Source organism: Tauraco erythrolophus, chromosome 13, assembly GCF_009769465.1.
Source record: "Tauraco erythrolophus isolate bTauEry1 chromosome 13, bTauEry1.pri, whole genome shotgun sequence".
Classification (NCBI taxonomy): domain Eukaryota; kingdom Metazoa; phylum Chordata; class Aves; order Musophagiformes; family Musophagidae; genus Tauraco; species Tauraco erythrolophus.
The window spans coordinates 5,082,348-5,107,034 of record NC_141477.1 but is presented as its reverse complement, the minus strand read 5'-3'; the positions used below and the strand labels follow the sequence as shown (position 1 = coordinate 5,107,034).

The 24,687-nt window shown below is 38.0% G+C and overlaps 1 protein-coding gene across 1 annotated transcript in view; it reads right to left on the bottom strand.

The window, feature by feature from the left end:
• Positions 1 to 24,687, bottom strand: part of PCDH11X (protocadherin 11 X-linked) — a 316,876-nt gene that overhangs the window by 49,866 nt on the left and 242,323 nt on the right. The window contains exon 4 of the mRNA XM_086619900.1: positions 16,093 to 16,119. Coding sequence (XP_086476026.1) covers positions 16,093 to 16,119 — 27 coding nt within the window. The remainder of the gene's footprint in view (positions 1 to 16,092; positions 16,120 to 24,687) is intronic.

Below are 24,687 nucleotides of genomic sequence, written 5' to 3'. Positions count from 1 at the left end.
TAAAGTTTGCTTTATTTGCCTCATAAGGTGGTAAGTGATCATCAAGTGATCATTTTAAGAGCAGGTGAATCCTCATTGTCCTAATCTCCCTTCCCTTTTGACTTCTCCAGCAATCAGAAGGCTCTTGATGAGCCAAGTAGTAATGACATAAATGCATGACACCAAAAGATAACACCTAATAACAAGAGAAGACACTTTAGTAAAGTAGGGAGCGTAGGGAGCTAGAAAAAAAGAGAGTTAGCCTGATAGCTACAAACTTCCAATACCACTCCTCACTTTATGATACACATCTCTAGGTTTACAATACAAACTTTCAGGTGTTAACAAAAAATCCTGTTTGTTATTCGACATCTTTTGAAAAAAGTGTTGTGATCTCAATGGTATGAACAGCAAAAGAAAATTTGTACTTTAATGACCACTGCTTCTCTACAATTATTTTCATGAGTGGTGGTATCTAACAACCCTTTCCTATTACACATGTTTTCTTTCACTTAGTAGAACCAGGAACAAAGTGGCAAGTAACCCTCCTAAATCTTGTTTCAGTTTGTAAGGCTGTTGCAGTAGCTGCCAAAGGTGGTTCACTGAGGTGGTTCTTATCTGCACACGCCAGTTTACGAAGTCTCTAAAGGCTCTCAAGACCCAATGTGTCTTCAGAGTATTGATAGGTATTCACTCACTGAGTCCTTGTACATTTAATAGCCTGATGCAGATCCTCAGTGCCAAGATGGAAATTAGTCTGTGTGAATCTCAGAGATAGGCAAACACAGGCTGTCAGAAGCAATTGCAGTCAGGACTGGGAAAGCAGAACTTCATCTGCAAAGCTGTTAGCTTTTTGACTTTGGAGTTCGACAGCTGAAATACAATAGGGAAGACAGTTGAGGAAATACAAAGTGCATAGATTAAGATGCTATCATTTGTAGCAAATGTAGCATTCATTTCCACTGCCACCCCATTCCTGGGAGGATAATTTAAGACCGTTTATTTCTTGAGATTCTCTAAGAGAGTTCTGAGATCTGAACAACCTTCATCAGGGGGTTTCTGGCTTTTTTCTCTCATCTTATCCATTGCTTTTTTCCACAATGGCAATATCTGTTGATTTGTACCAGTTTCCGTGCTTGAACAAACAGTAAAAGAAATACTCAAATGAAAACTTTTTTTTCCTTAACTGCTTTGTAGATGTTGAATACACTTTTGACAAGGCTGATGGGATGAAAAGAAAAAAAAAATCAGAAAGGAAGAAAATCATTTTGGTTGAAAACAACCTCTGGAGCTCACCTAGTCCAACCTCCTGCTCAGAGTATGTCCACCTAGAAGAGGTTGCCCTGAGCCGTGTCATTAGGTTCTGAATGTCTCCAAGAATGAAGATTCCAGAGAATCTCTGGGAAATTGCTTCCAGTGTTTGACGAACTCATAGTGCCTCCATCTTTTCTATACTTTTCTCTAAGACAGCTGCAAATTTCAATAAGATCTTCCCTTCATCTCCTTTTCTCTGAGCTGAATGAGCCCAATTGTCTCAAGCCTCTCCTCACAAGACATGTACACCAGCTCGCTGACTCTCTTGGTGGCCTCTGCTAAACTTAACTTCAGTAAGTCAATGACTGTCTTGGAGCAGCGAGCCCAAGCCCAGACACAGCACTCCAGACACGGTCTCACAAGAGCTGAGTGGAGAACAACAATCATTTCCTTGGACCTATTGCCTGCACTCTTGCCAATGCAGCATGGTATGTGTTTGGAATATTATATATAAAGTTTTTTGCAACTGAAAATCTCTTTCCCATCCAAGACAACCTCTAAGTCAAGAAAAAAAACAGGGAAGTCTGAAATGTATTAAGGTCATGTAGTTCAGGCTTTCGAAACTTCTGTTGTAAAGAGTTATGTCAAGAGTGTCCTACCAGGAAGGACTGACAGAGGGAGAAAATCTCAGAATATAACAGAACATCCTGTGCAATGGTTTTCACAGATCACTCCAATCAGCAACCAAGGACACAACCTCAATAAATTCTTAATAAGTTTATAAATGCTTGAACTACAGCTGCTCACAGACCATTAATATCTAGCTTCCAGAATATTGCATCTGGTACTATATGAACTTTGTAGAGTCAAATTGAATTTCATTTCTATACTCAACACAAACTGTAGAAGCAAGTATTTCAGATACTGTCATAAAATCAGTAAAAATACAGATTAGTGTAGATGTCAACACTAACAATCTAAACTGTACTTATTTTAATATTTATATTCTGAAACTACTTCAGAGATGCTGCTCAGTAACTGCTACTATCGTCTACTTTAAATTATTGCCTTAATTCTGAACTTACAGATTCACTTTGTTGCAGTTGCCCAGACAAAAAGATTCTAAGCTGTGTAAATCCTTTCCCAAAATAGTGAGAAACTGGGGTAAAATAGCAGATCCCACATCATCCCTGTCAGCTTAATGAATGTAATCAAGGAACTTGAAGATATGGCTTGTGCTTCTCTGCAGAAACATCTCTTATTCCAAAGAGCAAGCCATCAAAGAGAATAGGATAAAAAAGTGCCTTCGATTGTGATCACCCTCAGGACGTTCTTCTCAACCAGACTAAAGAAACTCCAGAATTGTCCACTATCTTTTTTTTTTTTTTGCCACATTCCTCCAGAGTTACTCAGTAATTTTTGCAACTGGATTACAATTTGACAGTTAAACTTGTGTTTTCATTAGATAAATGACAATTTGAAAAGAATTGTTACAGTTTTCACTGAGTTTATACAGGTTGTTTACAAGCAAGCACAAACATCCATTCCTTGTCTGCTTCAGCACTGTATATTATATCTGCATGTTACCTGTTCAGATATTTCTGGTTTGATCTGCTTTTTAGTGGCTTCCCTAATAAACTCCTTTAAAAAAATGCAGACTATAACTTACTAAGATTAAATCATCTGATGAAGTTCAATTGAAACAGAAAGTTGCACCACATTATACCATAGGAAGCCTCTCTTAGCATGGGGTAAGGTTACCTTTCTCCACAGCTAACCTAGTCAAACTTCATGTTGGTCAACTGAAACAGTTGTGACTGATTTCAGTTGCTGACTTGACTCAAATCTTCACCTTAAAAGCTATCTACAAAATCTTTAACTACGAATAGTGTGCAGCACAAGGCATTACAATGGGCTGAGGTCCATGGAAAGCAAGTAGATACAAGGAGACAAAAGCACTGTAATATCTAATTGCAGTTAGCAGCTTCTCTATTTATTCATGCAGCACTCCTTTCCTCTTTCAGAGAGCATATTAGAAATAGTGCCCACCTGTCCTCCTCTCCGACTATTATGGCTTATGTTGCAAACAGGAGAAACAAGAAAGCTCAGTGAGGGAGAGGCGTACAAAAAATGAACCAATTTTTATACTGCTATAAAAAGAGAAGACAATATAAAGGCAGCGCAATGCCAGCTAAACTGGTGCACTTGACAGGTATATGGATTGAAAATATGCTGGCAATTAGAAGCCTTGGCTACAAAAAGTGAACATATACAACTTTCAAAACTATGCGTCTACTATCTACACATTTCAGCCATCTCAAAGCTCTGGCATTAGCTCGCAGCTGGCAAGTAAGGAGAATCTGCCCTGGAAGGGCATCCTGTGTGGTTTCTCTCTGATCTAACCATCCTTTCTCAGTACTGAAAGGGATCAAATACCTTTTATTTCAAGGACCTGATTTCAAGCAGGAGGCCCAAAGCAAAGGATTAAGCGCTCTTACAACAAAAGCGGTGAGTATGAACATTAGTCCTTCTCTGGTACCAAAGCAGCTTTCATGGGAAAGGTGCTCTACAGGGGTGAAGCATTCAAGAATCATCTGCTACCTCCTCCTGATCCTGCTGGATCTGTCCTAAGGAGCAAGAGCCCTGGCAGAAGCCCAGGCTGGTGCAGGCACTTCTCCTCCTACACCTGTGTGCTCTCATGCAGAAACCTGGAGGAGCTGCAGTTTCAGGCTGTCCCCAGCATCTGCAGATAGGCGCCCTGATGGAGAACATCGGAAGTGTTTTTTCAAAAATTCTTACATTTTCGTACTTTTTGAAAGAGGCAGGCAGGGATCGCGTGGGGTTTGCAGGCTTCGGAGGGTAAAAAGCTGGTGATTGAGTCAGGACTCGGGGGCATGCTGTACATTGCAAGGTTGAGGTTTTATTTCCCTCCTCTGGTAATTTGTCAAACAGATTGTTATAAAGAGTTACAGAATCAAGAAATGTCAGACAAATACAGCAAAGCTTTGAAACCTTTTGTGGTAAAGCAAAAGTAACAAGTATACTTACAACAGCTGCATGCACAACTGTGTTTCCAAGGCAACAACTCACAATCCTTACAGCTATAAAAAATCCTATACACCACGGGGGAGTTGTGAAATTAGGGAGACTCCAGCTAAAATAGAATATAGGAAAACGGACTAAAGCAGAGAAGCAGCAGGAACACTGAAATTAGGAAACTCACGCTGCTTTTAACAGCTGCAGCCTGAGAGCACCTCGGCAATGCCTGGGTGAAGTCCCAGCCCCCAGGTCTGTCACACTGGGTTCCCTTTGTCACCCGGGTTCCAGATCGCCCACTCACCAGTGCCACGGAGGGAAAAAAAAAAATATTAGCCTAAAATTGCCAGTGTAGTTACTGTCATTCTGTTTACTCTCAGGATAATGGCAAAATCCTGCCCAAGTTACTTGCTGGCACAAGCCAGTGTCTAGCCTGTTGGCAGACCAGTGCACTAGGATAAACTAACACTTTGTCATCACTTCAAGAAAAGAAAGAAGAAAGCCCTTTGCTTTGCTTTCAATATTATTGTTATGCTTATGTGACAATAAAATGTTAAACCTTAGGACTGAAAAAGCACCGTTTGCCTTGTTGGAAGTCATTTATAAACACATTAAATTATTCAAAACCAACTTGCAGGTTTACATATAGAACTTCTCCAGCTTTTGAAAACCTGCAGCTGCCCCATTCCCAGCACCTCCGCAGCCAGAGGGAAGCTGGGCCAGGCAGTAGCAACAGCTGCCTGCATAATTCCTAGAGTGCAGAAAGACAAATGCTCTTGAAAAACTTCTAGTTAGACATACCTGCAACTACAGGAAAAGCTAACTGTGCAGCAGAGGCTCGTTTTTCAGCAGTGTAGGTGTCTCTTAGATGCACTGGACTGTAGGTCGCATAACTGGATATGTGTGCGTGCAAATCGTAAACAGAAAAGTAAACTTCAGGAGTTAACACTTAAGTAAACACCATGTATGGGCATTTGGTCTTTTTAAATCAGCAGTTCTTACAACAGGCATATATCTTTCCTCCAAAGCATTTGAATTTGTAGTGTGAGGATTAGGAAGGTGCAAAATCTAGTTATGGAATTTAACAGATATATAATTACGAGCGCTGGTAGTTGGTACACAGATGAAAACATCCTGGACAGGTAAATGGGCACTGAACATCTTTACATACTGGTAAAAAAGAGTCTCCTCTGCTCCACTTGGGTGAATCCACAGTACTAGGACTGAAATCAATAGAAATTTTGCATTTATAGAGAAATAAAAGTACACCTTTGTTCAATGCTTCAGCAGAACCATCGGTCATGTCTCTGCTATTAGATCAGCTCTATGTTCAAGCCCTTCAATTCGTTTCCTCTAGATTTGAGACATTAGTTCTCTCATGCCTTATTGGTAAGTGGAGTATTACAAATATCTTATTTTCACGATTTGCATTTTTTGCAGGTAGTGAAGTTTCCAGTTAAATCTTAACACTCCCTCCCCTTCACATCATTATTTTCCACTGTTCACCAGTGCTTAGGGCACACGAACAGTGGGACTTGATGATCATGGAGCACATTTCTCCTCTCTATGTAACACTTCCCCTATAGATGCTGATCAAAGACCAAGTGACAAACTCTGTACCTGGATCCTACTTCTTTCTTTCATCAAACGAATATAAATAAGAGATGACTACAAAGATCTGTGCAGACATACCTGAGGAATTTTTAGATCAAGATCATTGTGCTTTTTTTCTTTGTTATTTATGCGAGTAAAAACAGATTTTGATTGCAAGGCAACACTTTACAAAGATGGTTTTAGATTGACTAATGTGAGCTGTGATCTCTTTCACAGCTTTTTTCTATTTACATTCATTTTCATTTTAACAGCAATACCTGAGCCACAAGACTCATGACTTCAGGAATCATGACAGGGGCAGAACACAGGCCAGTGCTTCCAGTACTCGTATTTCGATGGTTAAAAGCCCTCAGGGGTACGTTCACTACTGTATATGTTATATATACTTTTTCTAGAGAGAAGGCAGGAAAGCAGGACAATGTATATATACTCTGCTGAAAAGAGCTAATTTTCACAGGCTAATGAAGTGACTAGTGAATTCTAATGCTCTGTGAAGCATTAATCACTCATTTCTATTAAAATATTGAAGATATTACATACTATATCATAACTCCTACACATTCAGTGATACAAAAGCCTATAAAAAGAAATAGGAGTATAGACTTAATGGAATGTGTAATTTTTTCTCAGTCTTCACTGTATCACTTTCTTACGTGTTTGTTAAAAATGGGTCTGAGTTGTGGATTACAAGTTGAGTTTGTTCTCTGGTCCTCAGTGTATCCTTGTTCCCGGACACACTTGGGTCAGTACTCCTGTATTTCCACACAATCCAGAGCTCAACCTGGACATATTGAAGCTAAAGACTAAGATCCTATAATTCCAGCAACCAAGGGCTTGGACCCATGCTTTCCAAGCAATATCGGTGTTCCAGAAAATACAAATGGACTACGAAGCACCACCTCTCTGCAGCGAGAACAGATTTTGCCTCTTCTACTGAACGTTTTGTTAGCAGCTCAACACAAAGGGAAATATCAATAGGTTCTTTGAGAATCAAAGCAGCATGTATATAGCAACGCTTTTGTCCTTGATGATAAAGCTAATTGTTCTCTACTTTCTAAAATGCCTCTGTGTCTCGTATAGATTTTCCATACATTATTTTTCAGGCACTTCTATTGGACAATGTAAAGCTTTCTTAGCGTTGCAGTCAATAAATGAAAATATAAAAGTCTTTATTTACACTACCAGACAGGGGCTCTAATGCAGCCCTTGTAGAGCAATACATCACAGGTCTATAGCTTTCCTTAGGGTTTATTCTCTCTCACACACAACTGCAAATGGGTCTAAATCAAACCGAACACCTGGAGACTTTCCAGTCGTATTTTCCTATCCTAAATGAGTAGATGTCACTCTACCTGTCATATACCTAATCCATGCAACAGTGAGTAACAGTTTCAAAGTACTAGGGAGAAAAGCAAAGTCACACTGGCATATCCTCCCATTTGTGTGACACAATAGTTTGTGCTGACATTCGTTCTTTTGTATTTACCAAGAAGGAAAGAAAGAACACATTTTTAATTGCCTGTATCCTCCAAACAGAAGGAACCTAACTTGTTCTAAATAAATAAATACAAGTAATAGTAACTACTTGCAAAATTTTAGAATGAAGGAGCCCTAAGCCTTTCAGCAGCATCTGCACAGATTGAACTAGATTAGATGCTAAATCATTCTCACAATTCGGATACTTGATATTTTATCCATTTAGGATAGGACCTATCCATTAATAGGTTCTCCATTTCTTTTCTCTTTACAACTGCGACAGCAATTACAAGTGCAATGAATATTGATACGACATAAAAACAAGTCCTTTTCTTCCTCGTACTGCTTTTAAATATGTAATAGATATTTAGACACTACTAGTGTTGCTAATAACACATCTCACCAACATAAATGATAAGACCGTGGACAAGAGGTGGCTGAAATGTCAAACATAACAAGTCCTCAACAATAAGGACAGACTCAGAATAAAAATGACAGACGCATATGAAAGAGGGAGATATTACAGGGAATGGAAGATAAAAAAATCATTCTTCCATTGTCTGAAAACAAACTGCTTCATAGCTACTGATGTACCTGATCTTTTTAGCAAAAAATCCAGACATATGCACAAGCGCCAACCAAATGTGAGATTATTTTCAGACACGGGGACATGGCAAGACCTTCAGACACATACGCACCACGCATCAGCACTGAACATGGTTCTCACCTGAAGCACGTAAAGAGAACTTAAACTGCAAGGACTGTGAGCGTGCTTCCTTTGCCTTTTCATATGTACCGGAATGCACATCTACTAGTGCGCAGATTTCTTAATTTCAGCTAATAATTACTGTTCTGAGATACATTAGAGAAAAAATCAGTTGGGATGCTTAATTTATGTATGTTGTTTCAGAGTAATGAATACAGCCTAGCAGGTACACAGTATGAAATTAAGAAAGAAGGGAATATTAGAAAATAAGGTGAAATTTAGGTGAATTTAATGAACTTATATAGTAGAAATACACTATCGTATTTAAGAAAAACTCAGTATCTTCTCAATTTCAGCTCACATCAACCAATAATTTGACCTTCCCAAGTAGAATCTCAAATTTTGGTACATGCTTTCATATGAAATATCTCAACTTGCACAAATTTCCAGACACATTTATACAAGTGGAATACAATTTAGAACACAATGTATCTTAACTCGACCTACTGATAAGTCATATACTTTTATTTACTTATTATGACGGGACATGAAACCAGAAAACAAGAGACTGAGCACTGAGTTACTTTACCACTCCTTTGCAAATTAAATGTGTTTTCTTTCATCTGTTTTTTTTTTCCTCTATATTGAAAATCAACCTAGTCATATTCTAAACATGTGTTGGTTATTTCACAGGCAAATTGATTAATTCATCAGACAACACATCAAAACAAGAATAAGGAAAAGATATCACATAAAGCAGATGTGCACTTAGCAACATACATACACATACTCAACACTATCAAACAAAAAAAATGTACTTTATTAATAGACAGACGAATACTTAGACAAACACCAGAGTAGACTCTTACTCAGAAAAGCAAGATGGGTTTTATTCTCAAACATTGTATGGTTCTTTTCAGTTTGAAGTTCCCTTACGTAGAGTGAGTTTGCACCCAAATGGGAAGCACATTGTAGTAGACAGGTATAAATAACTCATTGAAAAAGAAGATGGCCTTGACCATAAAGAAATGGTTATCATCAGTCATGCAGGGTCATGCTTGTAGAACAGTAATGTTCTTTGTAAAGCTTTATTGCAAGATGTATTCATCAGAAGTTGGTGTTAATTTTTTTTTTAAAAATCAAAATCACAGTTTTAAAAGCTGACTAGCACTTGAGTAATATCTGTGCAATGTAGCATCCATTAACCTCACAACTGTATCATTTGTAAAATGTGGAGGAGGATCAATTCCTCTTCCAAAAGTAGCATAACGATGTTAGCAGATTTATAGTGTTAAAATAAACATGATGAAAGCAAAACAGCTAAAAAAATGTAAATCATTTACAGCCTGCATACAACAGAATTTTTAGAAATTGTCTCAAGCAACTGATTGCTTTAAGCACCAGGATCCAGTCTCCCAGCATGTCTTCTATCCATGTGACCATGGTTGCCCTCTACTACCATGACCTTCCAGCACTGCTTTCATATAATTATATCTTTAAGATTATGATCATTCCAATGGCTGTCATGATCAAACACATAAATTTGCTGTAACCTGTTTTGGACAAAAGTTCCTGCAGTTAATTTTTCTAACATAAGTCTTTGTCTATTTTTCTGAAATTTTGCCAGCACTGCACCTCAAAGATTTCAATTTTCTTCCTGTCAGCAGCACTTTCTCATGAGTCACATTCTGGCTACTGTAAAAAAAACAAAACAAGCCAACACTGCTTTTTACCAGTCAGGCCTTGTACAATTCAAGTTTCCCAATTGTTTTTACTCGAGAATTTTAAGAACTCCTGACAGCAGATGCATTTAACCAACAAGCAGCACAAACTAGTAAATAGCGTAGAAGAGCTTAGGTTGGATCCTAAATAACTGTTTTATTTTGCTGTCTCTACAGTTCGATGACTGTGATGTCTTGCATCTCATTTTGATAAATGAAACCTAGATTTTTGACATATTCACAAATAGTCCTTATTTTTTGTAACTTTTTTTTGCTTCCAAATTGCTGGTTGTAGAAAGGCATTGTTTTATTGCTACAGCTGAACTCTGTTCAAGGATTTTAATGAGTGGTGAAACAGTTTCACTATGTAAGGTCCTTCCCTTATCCTATTTCACATCCCCTGTCACACAAAGGAAAGGCTGCAAACTGAACACGTTCTTGTCTCATAATCTCCCACAACCGTTCACTTGCTGTGATGACAGAAATTACCCATATCACATTATACACACGCATAATTTTTTAGACACACATCATCGACATACATACACATGGATGAAATAGTAAGAAATAGTGTTGCTAAGTAGTCACCAAAGCAGTCTTCAGTTGCTCATGCTATCCCAGATATCTTGCATCAATTCAACGGGCCATGCCCTGATACATAAACCCGTTATTTGTAATGGGTAAAGACAATTTCCTCTTGTCAATACGTTGCAGTTTCTGGCCTATAATTCTTGCCACTTTGTACCATTTGTGGGTCATCCTGTCTTTGATACTTCGACAAAAAACATAATTGTTGTCTCCCTGCTGCATTCCCTCTTGTTTATGGCTGCTGGCGGTAGAATATTCCACACAAATTCCACTTTCTGAATCGGAAGTCTATGCCATCCCAGGAATAAAGTCAGTCAGAGCTATCTGCAACTTCATAAGGTTTGATAAGTTTCAAAACTACAGTTCAGCTCTGGTTGCCAGTAAGTTGCAAATGCAATTGCTGAATACGATTCTTCTAGCTGGACTCAACAAGGCCTATAAGACTTGCAGAAGAGTTTAAATTTCTGAATTTCTGTTAAAAACACATTGCCATTATCCCATGAGTTTGTATGAACACCTAACAATAGACAGAGCTGTGACATTAGTTTTCTAACTGTTTTACAGACAAGAATAAAAAGAAGAAAGTGCTCTAGAACAAAATTCCTGGAAATGTATCATCTCCAATGAAGTTGCCATTGATCTCTGCATCTAAAAGGAGCAAAAAAGTAAAGTTTCTGAACCTCCTCCAGCCACCTGAGCAAATCCTGTTGAGAGTTTCCCTGAATCCTCCACACTATTCTCTGCACCTCAAGTCTGCACATCTACATTAAGTTATTATTTCTGTTGGGTTATTTCAGTTTCAGCAGTGCCTTGGCTCTGGGACTGTTGTTTTGTTTAACCTGAAGACTGAGTATTAACTGTAATATTTTGTTTTCAAAGAACTATGTTTATACCTTCATTTAAAAAAAAAAAATCACCTCCAACCTTATTATGGCACTGAATTACTTTCAGCTAGTGCTCAAAAGGAAGCCTTCTTTATTTTCTCTTCATCAACCCCATTCTAAATTCAAGTCAGCAGTATAACGCAGTTCCTAAACATTTACTATAATCTGCATCTTTCCATTCATTTAAAAACTTTTCAAATTCTGTTCCTTCAGAAATGTATTTCAAATCTATTTTCTTTAGAAGCAAAGCAATTTCACATTAGCTTCAATACTGTTTTCAGTAATCTCATGTAGCACATATTTATCTTCCTTTGGCACTAACCCCATTCTTCCCATTATCAAATTGATTCCGTATTTTGAGATACAACTTTTCCACCACTGTTTCCTCTTTACTCTGTTTCTGTCCGTAGTAACCACCGTATAAATAAAATCATGCCTTGTGCACCAGACCTGGAACTCACTGCTAATTGCTGCATTATTAATTGCTAAGTCAACTAATGGCAACAGGGAATCCAACGGCTGTCTCTGGAGGGCCAAAAGGATTGTCAGAGAAGTAGCTTTTTTTTACCAGCTGCTCTGTTTTCTTTCTTTCTGGGAACGCAGTCTATGTTGTTTTCCTGAAAACATGCAAGCGGTGATAGAATACAAAGAAATCCTACGCCATGGACTCAGTGTGCTCTAAGAGAAGCATACTTTAATTAGATTATGTCACTAGAATTGCTTAGTAATGACTATTGAAGGCACAGAAGAAGAATGCTACAACTATAATTATAGTACCTGACAGACCAGCAAATTAAGTACTGGATACCTCCAGATTTACCAAGCTTTTTCTCTCCTGTCTTTCTACTGATGCAATATTTAAAATGCTTCACGCAGATTCATGCATGTGCAGCATGACAATTGATTGGCACGAGGTGATTTGTTTTCCTGAATGATGCCAGTATGATCCTCACTCACAGTCTTCTATTGATCCTTGAAACAAATATCATCCTGTACTGGTTTCATTAGACAGGCTCTCTCTTGTTAATTACCGCTCACTCAAATCTTTTGGTGTTTCATTAAGGTGAACAAATTGGAAGAATTAAATAAACAATCCATGTCAGCTGCCACTGTGGCATTCTCATTCCTGGTCTTTAATTCCCCAGAATGTCAATAAGGAAAGCATTATCGTTTTTTTTTCCCCTCTTTCTTTATTTTTTTTCTTAGTATTTCTGACATCAGATCACAACAAAGTGGTGCAATGCACCATAAGAATTGACTAAATCAAGTTGGAAAATAGTCTGAAAGACTTGGCTGACTACATCCCAAATCCTTTTGGACTTTAGGGAGAGTTCTTCTACCTAACTGCAGACATATGCAGTTTCATCAGCTTCTCTGCAATAGATCAAAAAGAGTTGTTTTCCTCTATTCACAAGGAAGAGAGTGAAGCACTAAACAGAAAAAAATAATTTGTATGGAGATTTCCAAAATGAGTGGTATTAAATTGCTCTGATAAAGAACATTTGACAACTGGTTTTGCAGAAAAAAAAAATACTTTTGAATTTCCTTCAACAAAGGGAAAAACCACAAAAAAAATATCTCAAAGAAAAAAAAAGAGAGAGAAAAGTAAAAATTTACTTATTCCCTGCACTGGGTATAACTGATTTTGGAAGGCTGTAGAACACTAGATATTGAAATTAGAAAACATTCCCTATAGTCAGGAATACCTAACGCAAGCTCAAGATTCAAGATGATTAAGAATAGCCAGGGCACTTTTTACTAATGAATCCTTTACTCTGTGTGTTCTCAGGCTTCTGGAAATGTCAAAATCTCCCTAAGCATATTTAGCAGCTTTATCAGTATTAATGTAATGACTCCCACACCTCTTTTCATTGCACTGTCATCCAGTCACTAACAGATTTCCTTACAACCTGCAGTGAACCACTAGAAAAATAGAAAGTAGCACAATTCAGAGGAAGCTGCCATTTTTCAGATTTTTTCTAAAACTAGAAACATCTGAAAGTAATTCATCTGCTGCTTAAGTACCTTTAAGTACCTTTTTTCTTGTTCCTTTCACTTCTTTACTATTTTGCCTTCCCCAAGACACGACCTTTGCTGAAAGAAACCCCAAGACCATCTAGAGCTAAGCTGCAATAAACAACTGACCAGGAGGGGATCTGGGCAAAAGTCCATATTCTTTTTTTTTTTTTTCCAAAATAACCACACTCTATGTCATATTTAAACTAAAGAAAGTGAGAGACAATAATCTTAAGATGTAAACATCTTGAAGCAGATAGTGACTATCTTGAACCTAGGCTTTTGGGTTTGGGGGGAGGGCACTTTAGTTTTCAGCAAACATCTGTTCATTTTCAGAAGGATAAAGCACAAAACCAAGAATTACACTGATGAGCACCACTGTCAGTTGAAAGCTGCAAGAATTAACAGCAATATTAACATACATTTAAATGAACCAGAGACCAAAGGAGCACAACTACGAAGCGGGGTTGAAAATACTGATTTGTCATCTTCCCTTCCTCCTCTATCCCCCTTTCACTCCCCTTTCTCTTCAGTTTTCTATCTTCTACTCGTCTTTATCTGAAAGGGACCTATCAGCTATTATGTGGCTGACTGGTAGTGATGAGACTGCCAAAATGTGACAGCCTTATCTACAGCACAGCCCTGCAAATTGCCAACCATTGATCCAGCAGTCTGTGCCAGCTGATCAGCGCAAAGCTGTTTTGATTTCTTTTCTTCTGGGAAAGAAATGAACTTCTCTGCCAGCAGCCACTATCCTGCCAGTGCTATTCCCCAGCCAAACAAAGGGCCTGAAAATTAGAATTTAGTTAGATGAATTAACATGACATCCCTTTCTCCTCTCTTGATTTTTGCTGTTTAATGAATGCTACATCCCATTCTGAAAGGCAAGGAAAAACAATATAAGTGATTATAATAATTTCTCTTCAGGCTTTATGTACGTAAATGTCTTTCAGGTACACAGTTTAGCATTGCCAGATCCCCGTAACCTTCTCTCCCAGGAGCTTTTCAAAGCGGTTTTCCTCTATTATTACAATCAAATTTCACTACTGAAGAAATTTCCCCTAGTTATGTCCCATTGCAAGAAGGAACAATATTTTGCTTAGTTTCTTCTCCCCAGACAATGCCCTTGCGAGATCGTTTGAAAAACTGTATTTATTTACCTCTTTAAAAAAAAAAAGTATCCTAAAAAGGCAATCTCATAGTTCTGTTTTACATATACTCTCTATAGCTTATGTACTTTTGTCTCTTGGTCTATAACAGGTTTACAGAAATAAAGAACTTGTGTACACTTCGACAGACAGAACAGGCAAGATATACCCAAGAAAGATCAACGATATCACTTGTTAGTAAATTAGTAAATCACTAATTTACTCAAAACGGCACATTTCATAGCTTCTGCCTAACTCTGAAATCTAAATATTCTCTTCATGGGCAGAGGTGCATGGATAAATTGTTTTGTGAGGTTTTTTTGTTGTTTTTTTTTTTTTAATTAATCAGTGATTTTGCTGAATGAAATGATAACTCAAAGGTTGGCAAAGAACTTGCTGACACTGGAATCAGAAGAGATTTGTAACTGAAAAGATATAATGTCAGTCCTGACATTTTGACTCTTGCTTTAATATACAGCAGGATTAAGTGGAAAAAACAAAATTCAAATAATTTTGTCTCTCTTTACACCAAATTACCTAGATAAACTCAAAGATTTGTTTTTCTTCCTCTTTTTTTTTTCCCTGACACATTTCTGTTTCATCCTTTAACAGTTTTTCATTTTATATTACCACTTTCTTTCTTAATTATTCCTCAGTTTAGCTCTCATTACATCAGTGAAAGATGCAAAATATGCATCACGGCAGCTGAACTCTTCAGAGGAAACTGGGTTTGTCACACTTTATAACACTTCTTTCTGACTGTTGTGTTCCTTTTACTAGATTTCAGTGTATGGGATAAATCAAAGGGGACACGGGCAGTGAGCGGTCCACAGGCCACCGTTAAGTAACATTAGCACAGCCTTCTGCAAATACAAAGCACTATGCAAATCCTGAAGAATATTAAAATGCTTTTTATCTTGATTCCTCCATGCAGATTGGAGTGAGATCTCAGTCCTGTCCTTCTGGGAAGAACATATTTAACATCACTGCAATACTGGTTTGAATTCCTCTTTTAGATATTACTCATGCTTCCTTCCCCCCCGCCTTTGAGTTTGAAGTCTTCATTACACTTGGAAAAACACACAAAAATACAGAGATGCTGTACCAATAACAGCACTTGAAGAATGAAAAGCCATGCAGAAAAAGAATGAATTAATAAAAGATTAGTGTGCTAATTAGCAAACATAAGCTAATTCATACTGGTAGCACATGAAGAAAATAACTCTACTTCCCAACAGTTCCCTTCAGTAAGAAGTACAGACTGTAAAATCTGCTGCAATTGTACGAGTTATATTCCATATTCTGCTTGACCGCTATGTAATACTAAATGGAAAAAACATCCACGTTTAAATAAAACACTTATGAAAGCCTTAACTGAAAGCACATGTGTAGCTGAAATTAGAGTAGTTAACCAAAATTAAGTGGGCATTTAAGTGCTAACTTGGATTAACATAATTCTACTAATTTCTCATCTTGGTATCTTCTTCTGGATATTGGAGAAGTACCCGTTTATAGTTCCATGGGAATATCAAGTTTGGAATCAGTGTAGCACTTTTAATTTCTCATTAGGATTTTATTTCCTGACTGCAGATGTGATGGGGTTTAACTGCAGCCTATGCTTGAGGGTCCATCAATCAGAGCAAATTGCAATTACAACAGTTTTCTTCCACTTTCTTTCCACTACTTCTTGCATTGGTCTCAACCGTGCCAAAAAATTTTAGCCAGCCAGAAAACTCTTACAAAAACAAAAAGTCACTGAGTGACTACAAGCAATTTGCCAAAGGAAAGACTCAGAACCTGTAGCAGAAAGAAAAGCAACAGATTCCAAGCCAACATTTCACAAGCTGAAGGTCTAACAGCCTATTGACAAAAGCAGGCAATCCCAATTAACAGCAAATTACACACACAGATGAATGTGCAGCTCTGAATTCAAGTTCATCCACTGCGTACTTACAAAATTAAGATTTGCTGAAAGCCTGGGTCAGGAATTTTCTAAAGTCATATATCAAACACGCCATTCTATGCTGCTTTTTTTTTATTTGGAAAGCCTTGCAAAGCTTTATTATACCAATTATTTAACAAAACAACAAGACTATTAGAAAAATAAATTTAAATGATGGTGAGCAAGTTTCAGACATGAACAAGAGTATCATCAATCCATGACTTTGATACAAAGAATTAGAGAAATTATTCACTTAGTATAATTTTTAATAACCTTATACTTCGGAAAAAAAAATAGTGAGAAAGACTAGAAAGAAACAAAGCTAGAACAGTGCTGTAAAATGGAGTTGCAACCTGCCATCTTTCTGCTTGTTTCAGTGTCACTCCTGTGATCTCTTCGAAGCCTAACAACTCTCGATTTGCATACTGTATCATAGGAAGGTACTCTAATTTTATGCTGCATCACAGTGTATTTGTAACCTTTATACTCATCACAACTACTTGTTAGGTACGAAGTCATCCACAAACTGTATAACGTATCATCATACTGCACCATCATGTTGTCTGATGTCTCAGAACACTTGATGAATGCAGGAATGAGATCATTCTCCTGCTATCACCCTCGGGGTCCCGAGCCAGTGCAAAATCCTGAAGCCTGCTTCTGTTTGGAGCATTGATCCCAACCAGTTCTGCAGCCAGAAAGGGGCAGCAGTCATTAACACATAGTTCAGGAAAACTATGGTGTCTACTGAGTTTCCCAGTATTACAGGATCAGAAAAACAGAAGCAGAGAAATAATATTTAAGTCACTTTATTTGCATGTGGGCGGAAAAAATGTCTTGGTTCCCCAAAGGTTCCACATTCTGTCTCATGTTAAGGAAATACTTGATGTGAACTACCTGTAACTCCACAGGTCCTTCTTTACACTGACCTTGACTGTAAAGAAAGGAGAAGCTGATTCCTACCCTGGGTTTGTTACCTTTAACCATAATACTATTCTGTCTACAGACACAAGCAGCTTTGTAGTTTTCTGTTTCTGCACTGTTTTCCTCTTTAGGATTGATACCTACACACACTCACTTTGAACATCCCCCCCTTCCCCCTCCACAAACACACAAAAATTCATAGAAGCCTGCTGGCATTGTGAATTCAACCACAAAAATGAAATTACAAAGATAAGATTTTTAATTAGTTTAACACTGGCATATCTTTCCCTTTGATCCCACTGCATCCATGAGCTCCTAACGAAGCCCAGGGAATACGGATGACTACAGACACTCGCCGGTGGGCTCCCGGTGCAGCTCAGTGAAAGAACAGAGCTTCTCTCCATTACAAGTTTCTGTAAACAGGACAAAGAAGATAAGTGTACTGGGGTCATGAGCCTGGACTTCTCCTGAAACTGCCAGTGAATCCTTCAGGCTACGGATGAGCACGGGGAGGGATCGGCAGCAGCTAAAAGCAGCGCAGGGCTCCATGTGAGCAAGTCGGTCCGTGAGAAATACGTCCTGCTCAAAGTGGTGGCACTGTGCTGCTGAATAAAATGTTGGCTTATTTTTCTTTTTATAGGCTTGTAGGAAGAAGGTGAATCGTTACAGAGATCTGACCTTGCTAGCTGCTGCCCATTCCTAACCCTCGTCACCGCTGCCAAAACGCTCCCGGGCACAGGGTAACGGCCCTGCCACGGCCAGAGACAGTCCTGATTTAACCACACTGTTGGGTGAGGTTCTTGTAAGCCATCATTCTGCTGACTAAAACACTAAGAAAGATTTTCATATTTCGGAAAGATGAATGCACCACCTGTGCTTAAAGCACTCACGGTGTGGTCTCCGCTGAGAAAGGTCTATTTAAGATATACATCTAATTATCACCCGTTCTTACAGATACCATTTTTAAAGAAAATGTTCCAAAGCTTTCCTTCCCCTTGAAGGGCTGCTGCCATCCTCACTTCAGTTCTCCAGTTGATTAAGATTATTTCTCCCAGCATTCTGCATGCGCAGCCTCCCGTCAAGAGCTGGTCTATTAATATCACATGGCAGCTTTCATTTTGTTCATCCAGTTTTTCCATGAACTCGTATCGTAAAATGATGCAATTTTTCAGCACTGCCTACTAATTAGTTTACACCCTGAAGCAGGAGGATTAAGAATCTTAGTAAACAATATCTTATGTGATTAATAATTTTATTTACATGCTGTAAATATCTAATCCTTGCCAAATCTAAGCTATTTAATTGATGAGGTTATGTTGTGTTAAATGCCACGTTTCTTAATATAGTTTTCATTCTTCTTCCCTTCTAATATTTGAGATATAAACCAAGTGCATTAATGGGAAATGAGCCAGAATCCCTTTTGTAAGAGAAAAACTACATACACCATTTCTGTCCAGCTCCTTGAAAACAGAAGTCAACCTGGACAAGCCACAGCATCGACACTGCAAGCAACAGAGCATGGATTTCAAGCTAGCTGCTGTTTGCAGAGTCTCTATTGCAAAGTTGGATCATGTTTACTGGCCAGAACAAGTTTATCCACAGGTAACAGCAGCCTGTTACAAAAATGTGAAGTCATGTACCAAACAGTACCTGATAAAACCAACAGCAACCAAGCTTTAGCACAGCAAGAGCCTCTAAATAAGTCTGTTGTCAAGGTGGAACGACACTGCACGACACACTCACAAAGAAACATTGAATTTTTATATCAATTGCCATACATTTGTTAGAGCTGTGTAAAATCTGCAATTATTCCCAGTACCATCTATTTGCATACAAAGCCCTGGATCAATCTGTTATTTAAATAACACTCAGCTCCAGACTTTTCTGTATATTAGACACCTTTCAAATTTTGATGGAGGGAGAGAAATGGCAAGAAATAAACAGAATTTGACTCAACTCAGGGGAAATGTGACACATATCAATAATTGGGAGGCAAATTAATCTTAAAGTTACTACCGGGTTTGACAGTGCAATATACACAAGGTTTATGTCCATCTTTTCCTCTGGAATATATTGAGCTTGCAGTGTTTCTACTTACACTTACCCATGTGGTTGCATCTGTTCCTCTCCTGAGTAAACTACAATGATTCCCTTCTAGGTAGAAAACTTCTGCAAAGAAACATGTTTTTTTTTAATTTCCATAAACAATCCCAAAAGATTCATGCATGATAGAAAAGCCACCTTTTTGAAGAGGTCAGCATCAAGAACTTACATCGATAGTATCTTCTTGGCTGTAATCCAGAATGTCATTTATGACAAAAATCCAAATCCTTTTGATGTTAAAAGGTAATACCCTACACTGAGGTGAGACACAGTTAGACAAGCCTGAAGTCAGAAGCAGTCTAGGACTAATTTACAGAAGGTAATGGCACAGTTTAACACCAACAGATAGGAAAGAGAGAAGGTTGGAGTAGGAATGAGGAACACCTTTAAAACTAGTCATACAGGAACCAGGACCACAGAGTGCAAACAAGTATATTCTGTGTCCAGATTCAAGCTGCCTTCTTGCATACCTGTTAATGTTTCAGAGGTACACAATGAAAACAGTTATGAAGCCAGACAATTAAGAAAAAATAATCTAGATCAGGTATTAAATGTATTCCCTCGAGAAAAAGTATTTTGCATTTCAGCAACGACATTCGCCTTGCTACTCAGTGATTTCATAAGTTATCATTAAATAGTGGTAATTATTTGCCATATGAGCCATAGCAATATATAATTTATATATAGTTTTGAGCTGTAACAATAGGTCCATTTTGTTAAGTAGCACAGCTAACATACAATGAAAATATCTGTGCTTTCAATCAAACAAAAAGAAACGTGTTTGACAATAGGCCGTTCGTCCTCATTTTGCAAAAACACTTAATCATCTGTTTTTCTTCAAATCAGAGTGTATTTCTGTCATTGATTATATTAAAGCAGATCAAAGCGTTTAGTTCAGTAGGAAAATACAAAGTCAGTAATTTAGATGGTTGCCGTTTTGCTTAAAAACAACCAAGCTTCAAGGTAGTTTATATAGAAATATTTAAAGCCATATGTTTAAAAAACCACCTTCAGGGTTTTTCAGCCATCCCATTAGCATGTAGAAAAACCTACATTAATCCATTAATTTCACTACTAGTGGCAAAACAAACTTGAAAAAAAAAAAAAACAGAAAAGAGCACATTTAGAAAATAAAACAGTCCTGATTTTCACTCAGATCTTTTCCATTTAGCTTCGTATAGGTCTGATTTTTCTCCCTGCTCCAGAGAAACCTCTTACGAGGAAGGAAATCTATTTTATGATAAATGGACCGGAAAACCTGATCCAGGCGCTTTCAGGTTTTTTTCCACAGTGACACAAATCTGAGCCTGTCACTGCTGGTGGGAGGGCTGAGGGGTATGGAAAGCTGCTGCCGTGGTGCCAGAGCACATCATACACATTGAGCATTGCAAACCTGAGACAAACTTTTGGATCCACCACAAGAATCCCCTGGTAGGGAAAATGAACAAGAAGAGTGGAAGACATTTTAAAAGCCCTTAACAATCAAGAAAAGGAAATGAAGGATTAAGGGAAGGATTGGGAGTAAAGATGGGCAGATTTGATGGAAATTAATGAACAGGTTGGAAAAAGGGAAAGCAAAAAGCCAAAGAAATCCAGCAGTTCAGCCTCTGAGATATACCCAGAGTCTTATGCTCATTTTGTGGACTGACAGCAAAAAGGTAAACCAGCAACCCGAGGAGGAGAAGGTGTAACAGATTTATTGAGCGCCTTGGATAAGTTACTGCAGTTCTCCAAATATTGTTTCACAGTGCTGCTGAGGAAGGACTCACTGATCTTAGGGAGGAAAAACAATGTGCTCTAAATAATATTTACTATTTAGTTCCCACTGTGAGCCTGCAAACACATCCATTTAGTGTGAACAAAAAAAGAAGGAAGCATACTTTGCCACCAGTGTATATTTTCATGATGTTAGAAGTTTCTCTGATGCCACATTCTGCAACAGAGATGTAGCATTTTATACTCAAAACTTGTGGAGACCGTTTTGCAAAATTAAAAAAAAAAAAAATACAAAATGAAACACAACAGAAGACTGTAAACAACATTAAAGTGTTTGTACAAATTCAAAGCAAAATATGAGATTAATTTTAGCAGATACGAAGCTACGCTATCCTTTACACATCCAAAATAAATCCATCAGTAAACACACATACAAAAATCTACTCTGCGTACTCTGCTGTCTTTTCCAGCTTCAGGTGAACACAGTCCTATTGCAGTCCAACAAATCTTGCTGCCATTCAAGAATTTAGCTGGGTATTGCATTATTCTAGAATAATTACGGTGTTGTGCTGGCCCACTTCAATCACTCATCTATTGGAACACTTTCAGCCTGATGTCGATAAAAGCTACCTATGATCTGCAAAATATAGTCAGGCTATTAGGGATATCTGACACAGGAGCCAAATCAAATAATGAGTTATCAAATAGCCATTACAAAAATATTCTCGAAAACAAGAATATTTATTAATGTCTTCCACTGCACTTGTAACAGTTTTATTTTTACATATCAATAGTTAACAAGCTGTAATAATAGCAGCATTTTCTGAAGTCATTAGATCAATCTGAAAGGAAATGTCTTCCTAAAGAATCATGCATTTCCACTAGACATTGTACTATAATGGAGTTAAATTATTTAAATGTAATTACAAATACAAGCAAGGCACTGAAGCCATGCACCAATATTACAAGCTGACGTGGAAACAATATATAATGAATTTCTGTGAGGCGTGCTATGAATGCTAAGAATTTCTTTTCTTGTACACAGACAAACTTTTAAACTATTTGGACCCAGAGAACTTCCATCTTTTTAGTTCCCTTTTGTGATACTTCAACACCTTTCTTGTACAAATCCAGGTACACTGTGCCAATTAGATGTCCAGGCTTGATTTAAAGCAAAAAACCCCAACACCAACAACAGCAGAAATCCCAGAAAGAACAAAAAAACCAGCAAAAACTAACAGCTCACCTACTGCAGAGGAAGGTGAATGACAGCTGACTGACAGAGAATCACAGAAATGCTTTTACACTCCCCCACTCTGAAATAAGTAAATTGTATTTCACGTAGAAAAGCAGCACGATGACACAGTGCAATTGCTCACGAAGTGAAACCGTAATCCTAATATATCCATTTGACTTCAAATCTACGCTATTATATCCTTTTGAAACCAGATGCATTTTTCTTTTTAGTACACAGTTTAGCACAGGAAAAGCAAGTTGACAAAAACATTTGAAGTATAGTTAGAAAAAAAAGAACAAAAAAGCAAACAAAAAACCAGCAGGCTGACTTCTAGTAGTTATCAGCTAGTAAGTCAAACTCTGGAGCTTGAGGGTAAATGGTAGGAGGCAAGAAACAGGCTATAATAAAGATGAACAGAAAATGGACAGCACAGACTAAATAATAAGTACTTGGAGTCTCCTGCTTGTATTGTAATCAACTTTCCCCTTTGTACTGAGTCCGAGTGATCAAATCAAAAGCCACACAGACATTGGGACGTTATTTTACTGCAGCCAAACTGTTTGAAGATGTGTCTCAAACTCCCTATTCAAGAGAAGCATTAAGACCCACTGCAGTCACAGACCAGCTGGAAGCCTAGGCTATATTTTTGGTAGTTTTATTCGGAGTTTGGGCTCCCAAAGAAATATTTGAAACAAACAGTGCCTCCATTACCTCCAGGTGCCTACTGTGCCATGAAGGCTTCCAAATGTTAAAAATCTCAATTTTTAATTCAAAACATCTCCTATTTAATATTTTCCTTGGATTTCTGCTTCTGGAGAGATGTGATTATGACACTCGGAGATTTAAGAGATTGCAGAAGGATTTAGTATACGAATCTTAATCAAAGCTGTAAAGCAAATGCAGAAAAATCTTTCTAAAATATTCAATGCAAATGTTATGATTTTCAATCCAATCTTATGATCCCCAAACAAATGAGACTGGAAATGTCACATAAAAAGTTTCAAACTTCGGAAAAAAAGGATAGGTAACACTTATTCATTTATTTTTATTAAGATTTCTGACATGGTAAGATGGAAGATGTTATATGCTTCACGCACTACAGTGCTAATTGAGAGTTCCAACAGAAACATCCAAAAGGGGATCTAGCCCATCACCTCAAAGAAGGAATAAAACAAAAAAAAAAAAATTGTAATTTTTTTCTTATATACTGGTTTTCTAGGATAATATGTTCCTTGAAAGATAGTTAGCTATGATTGTTCTTAACCAAATCAAGAAGTAAGTGCACCTGAAGCGTGTCTCAGGATGTTTTACACGGGTGCCTGCAAAGCAGCAGGTCCTGCCACTGAGTTGCTGGTCAGGACATTGCTTCTCTCTGAAACGCCCTCCCACACAGCCTGAGTTTGGATCCAGCAGAAGCCAGCAGCCAGTCTCCTTCCCAAGGTGTTCCTGATGGACTCTGTTCATGTACCCTTTTCCACACTGTATTATAGGCTGACAGCTTCAGGGAAAAGTCAAAATGAAGGACTGCTAAAAAAACAAAGACCTTGCCTAGTCAGGATATGCTCGTTTGATGTCTTCTCTTTCCAAAGCCAGCAGATGTCATTGTCTCCTAATCTTCTTTTTCTTATCAGGCGTGATAGATTTAACTCAAAAGCTCTCATTCATAAGCAGAGAGAGTTACAAGTCATCCAGTCAAATTTATCTTAGCTGGAAATGAGGAAAAGTGGCTGATTTGCCACTTCAGCTCTTTCCAGAGGATTCTAGCATGCCTAGAAAGCCTCAGTTCCCACTGACTGCTCTACAGGGTCTCTACCTGCATGTACTGCAGTGCTAAAGCTCTCCTTACCTGACTATCATTCTGTACCTTCTGGCTTCAGGTCCTCACTTGTGTGGGTGACGCAGGTGGGGAACAGCCCCCTCCGTGCAGCAGCAGCGGTGCACCAGCATTTCGAATGATGAGCAGTCCTTATGCTTTGTAAGGATTGTGCCCACTTGATTTCAAAAGGGAGCTGCAAAATAAATGGTCTGCGTGTGGCTCTTAGCAGTTGTCTTCGAGTGATGATAACAAAATCAAAGCAATTGAAGTTGAGGAGGTTTTGGGTTTTTTTTTTTTTTTTTTTTTAAATCTTATCTGGTAAGGTAGAAACTCTCCGTCCACTTCACAGATTCAATGAATGAGAACATGGGGGTGCATAGCCTCTTGTTAGAAGAAGAAAAAGGAGATGGAAATGAAAATAGCGATCACAAATACAGAAAAGTCTTTTTTAAAAGTATTAAGCTTTACTTGTCAAACAGAGAATAAAGTTGACATTTTTCACCCATTGAGTCTGACTTTGTCCTCCT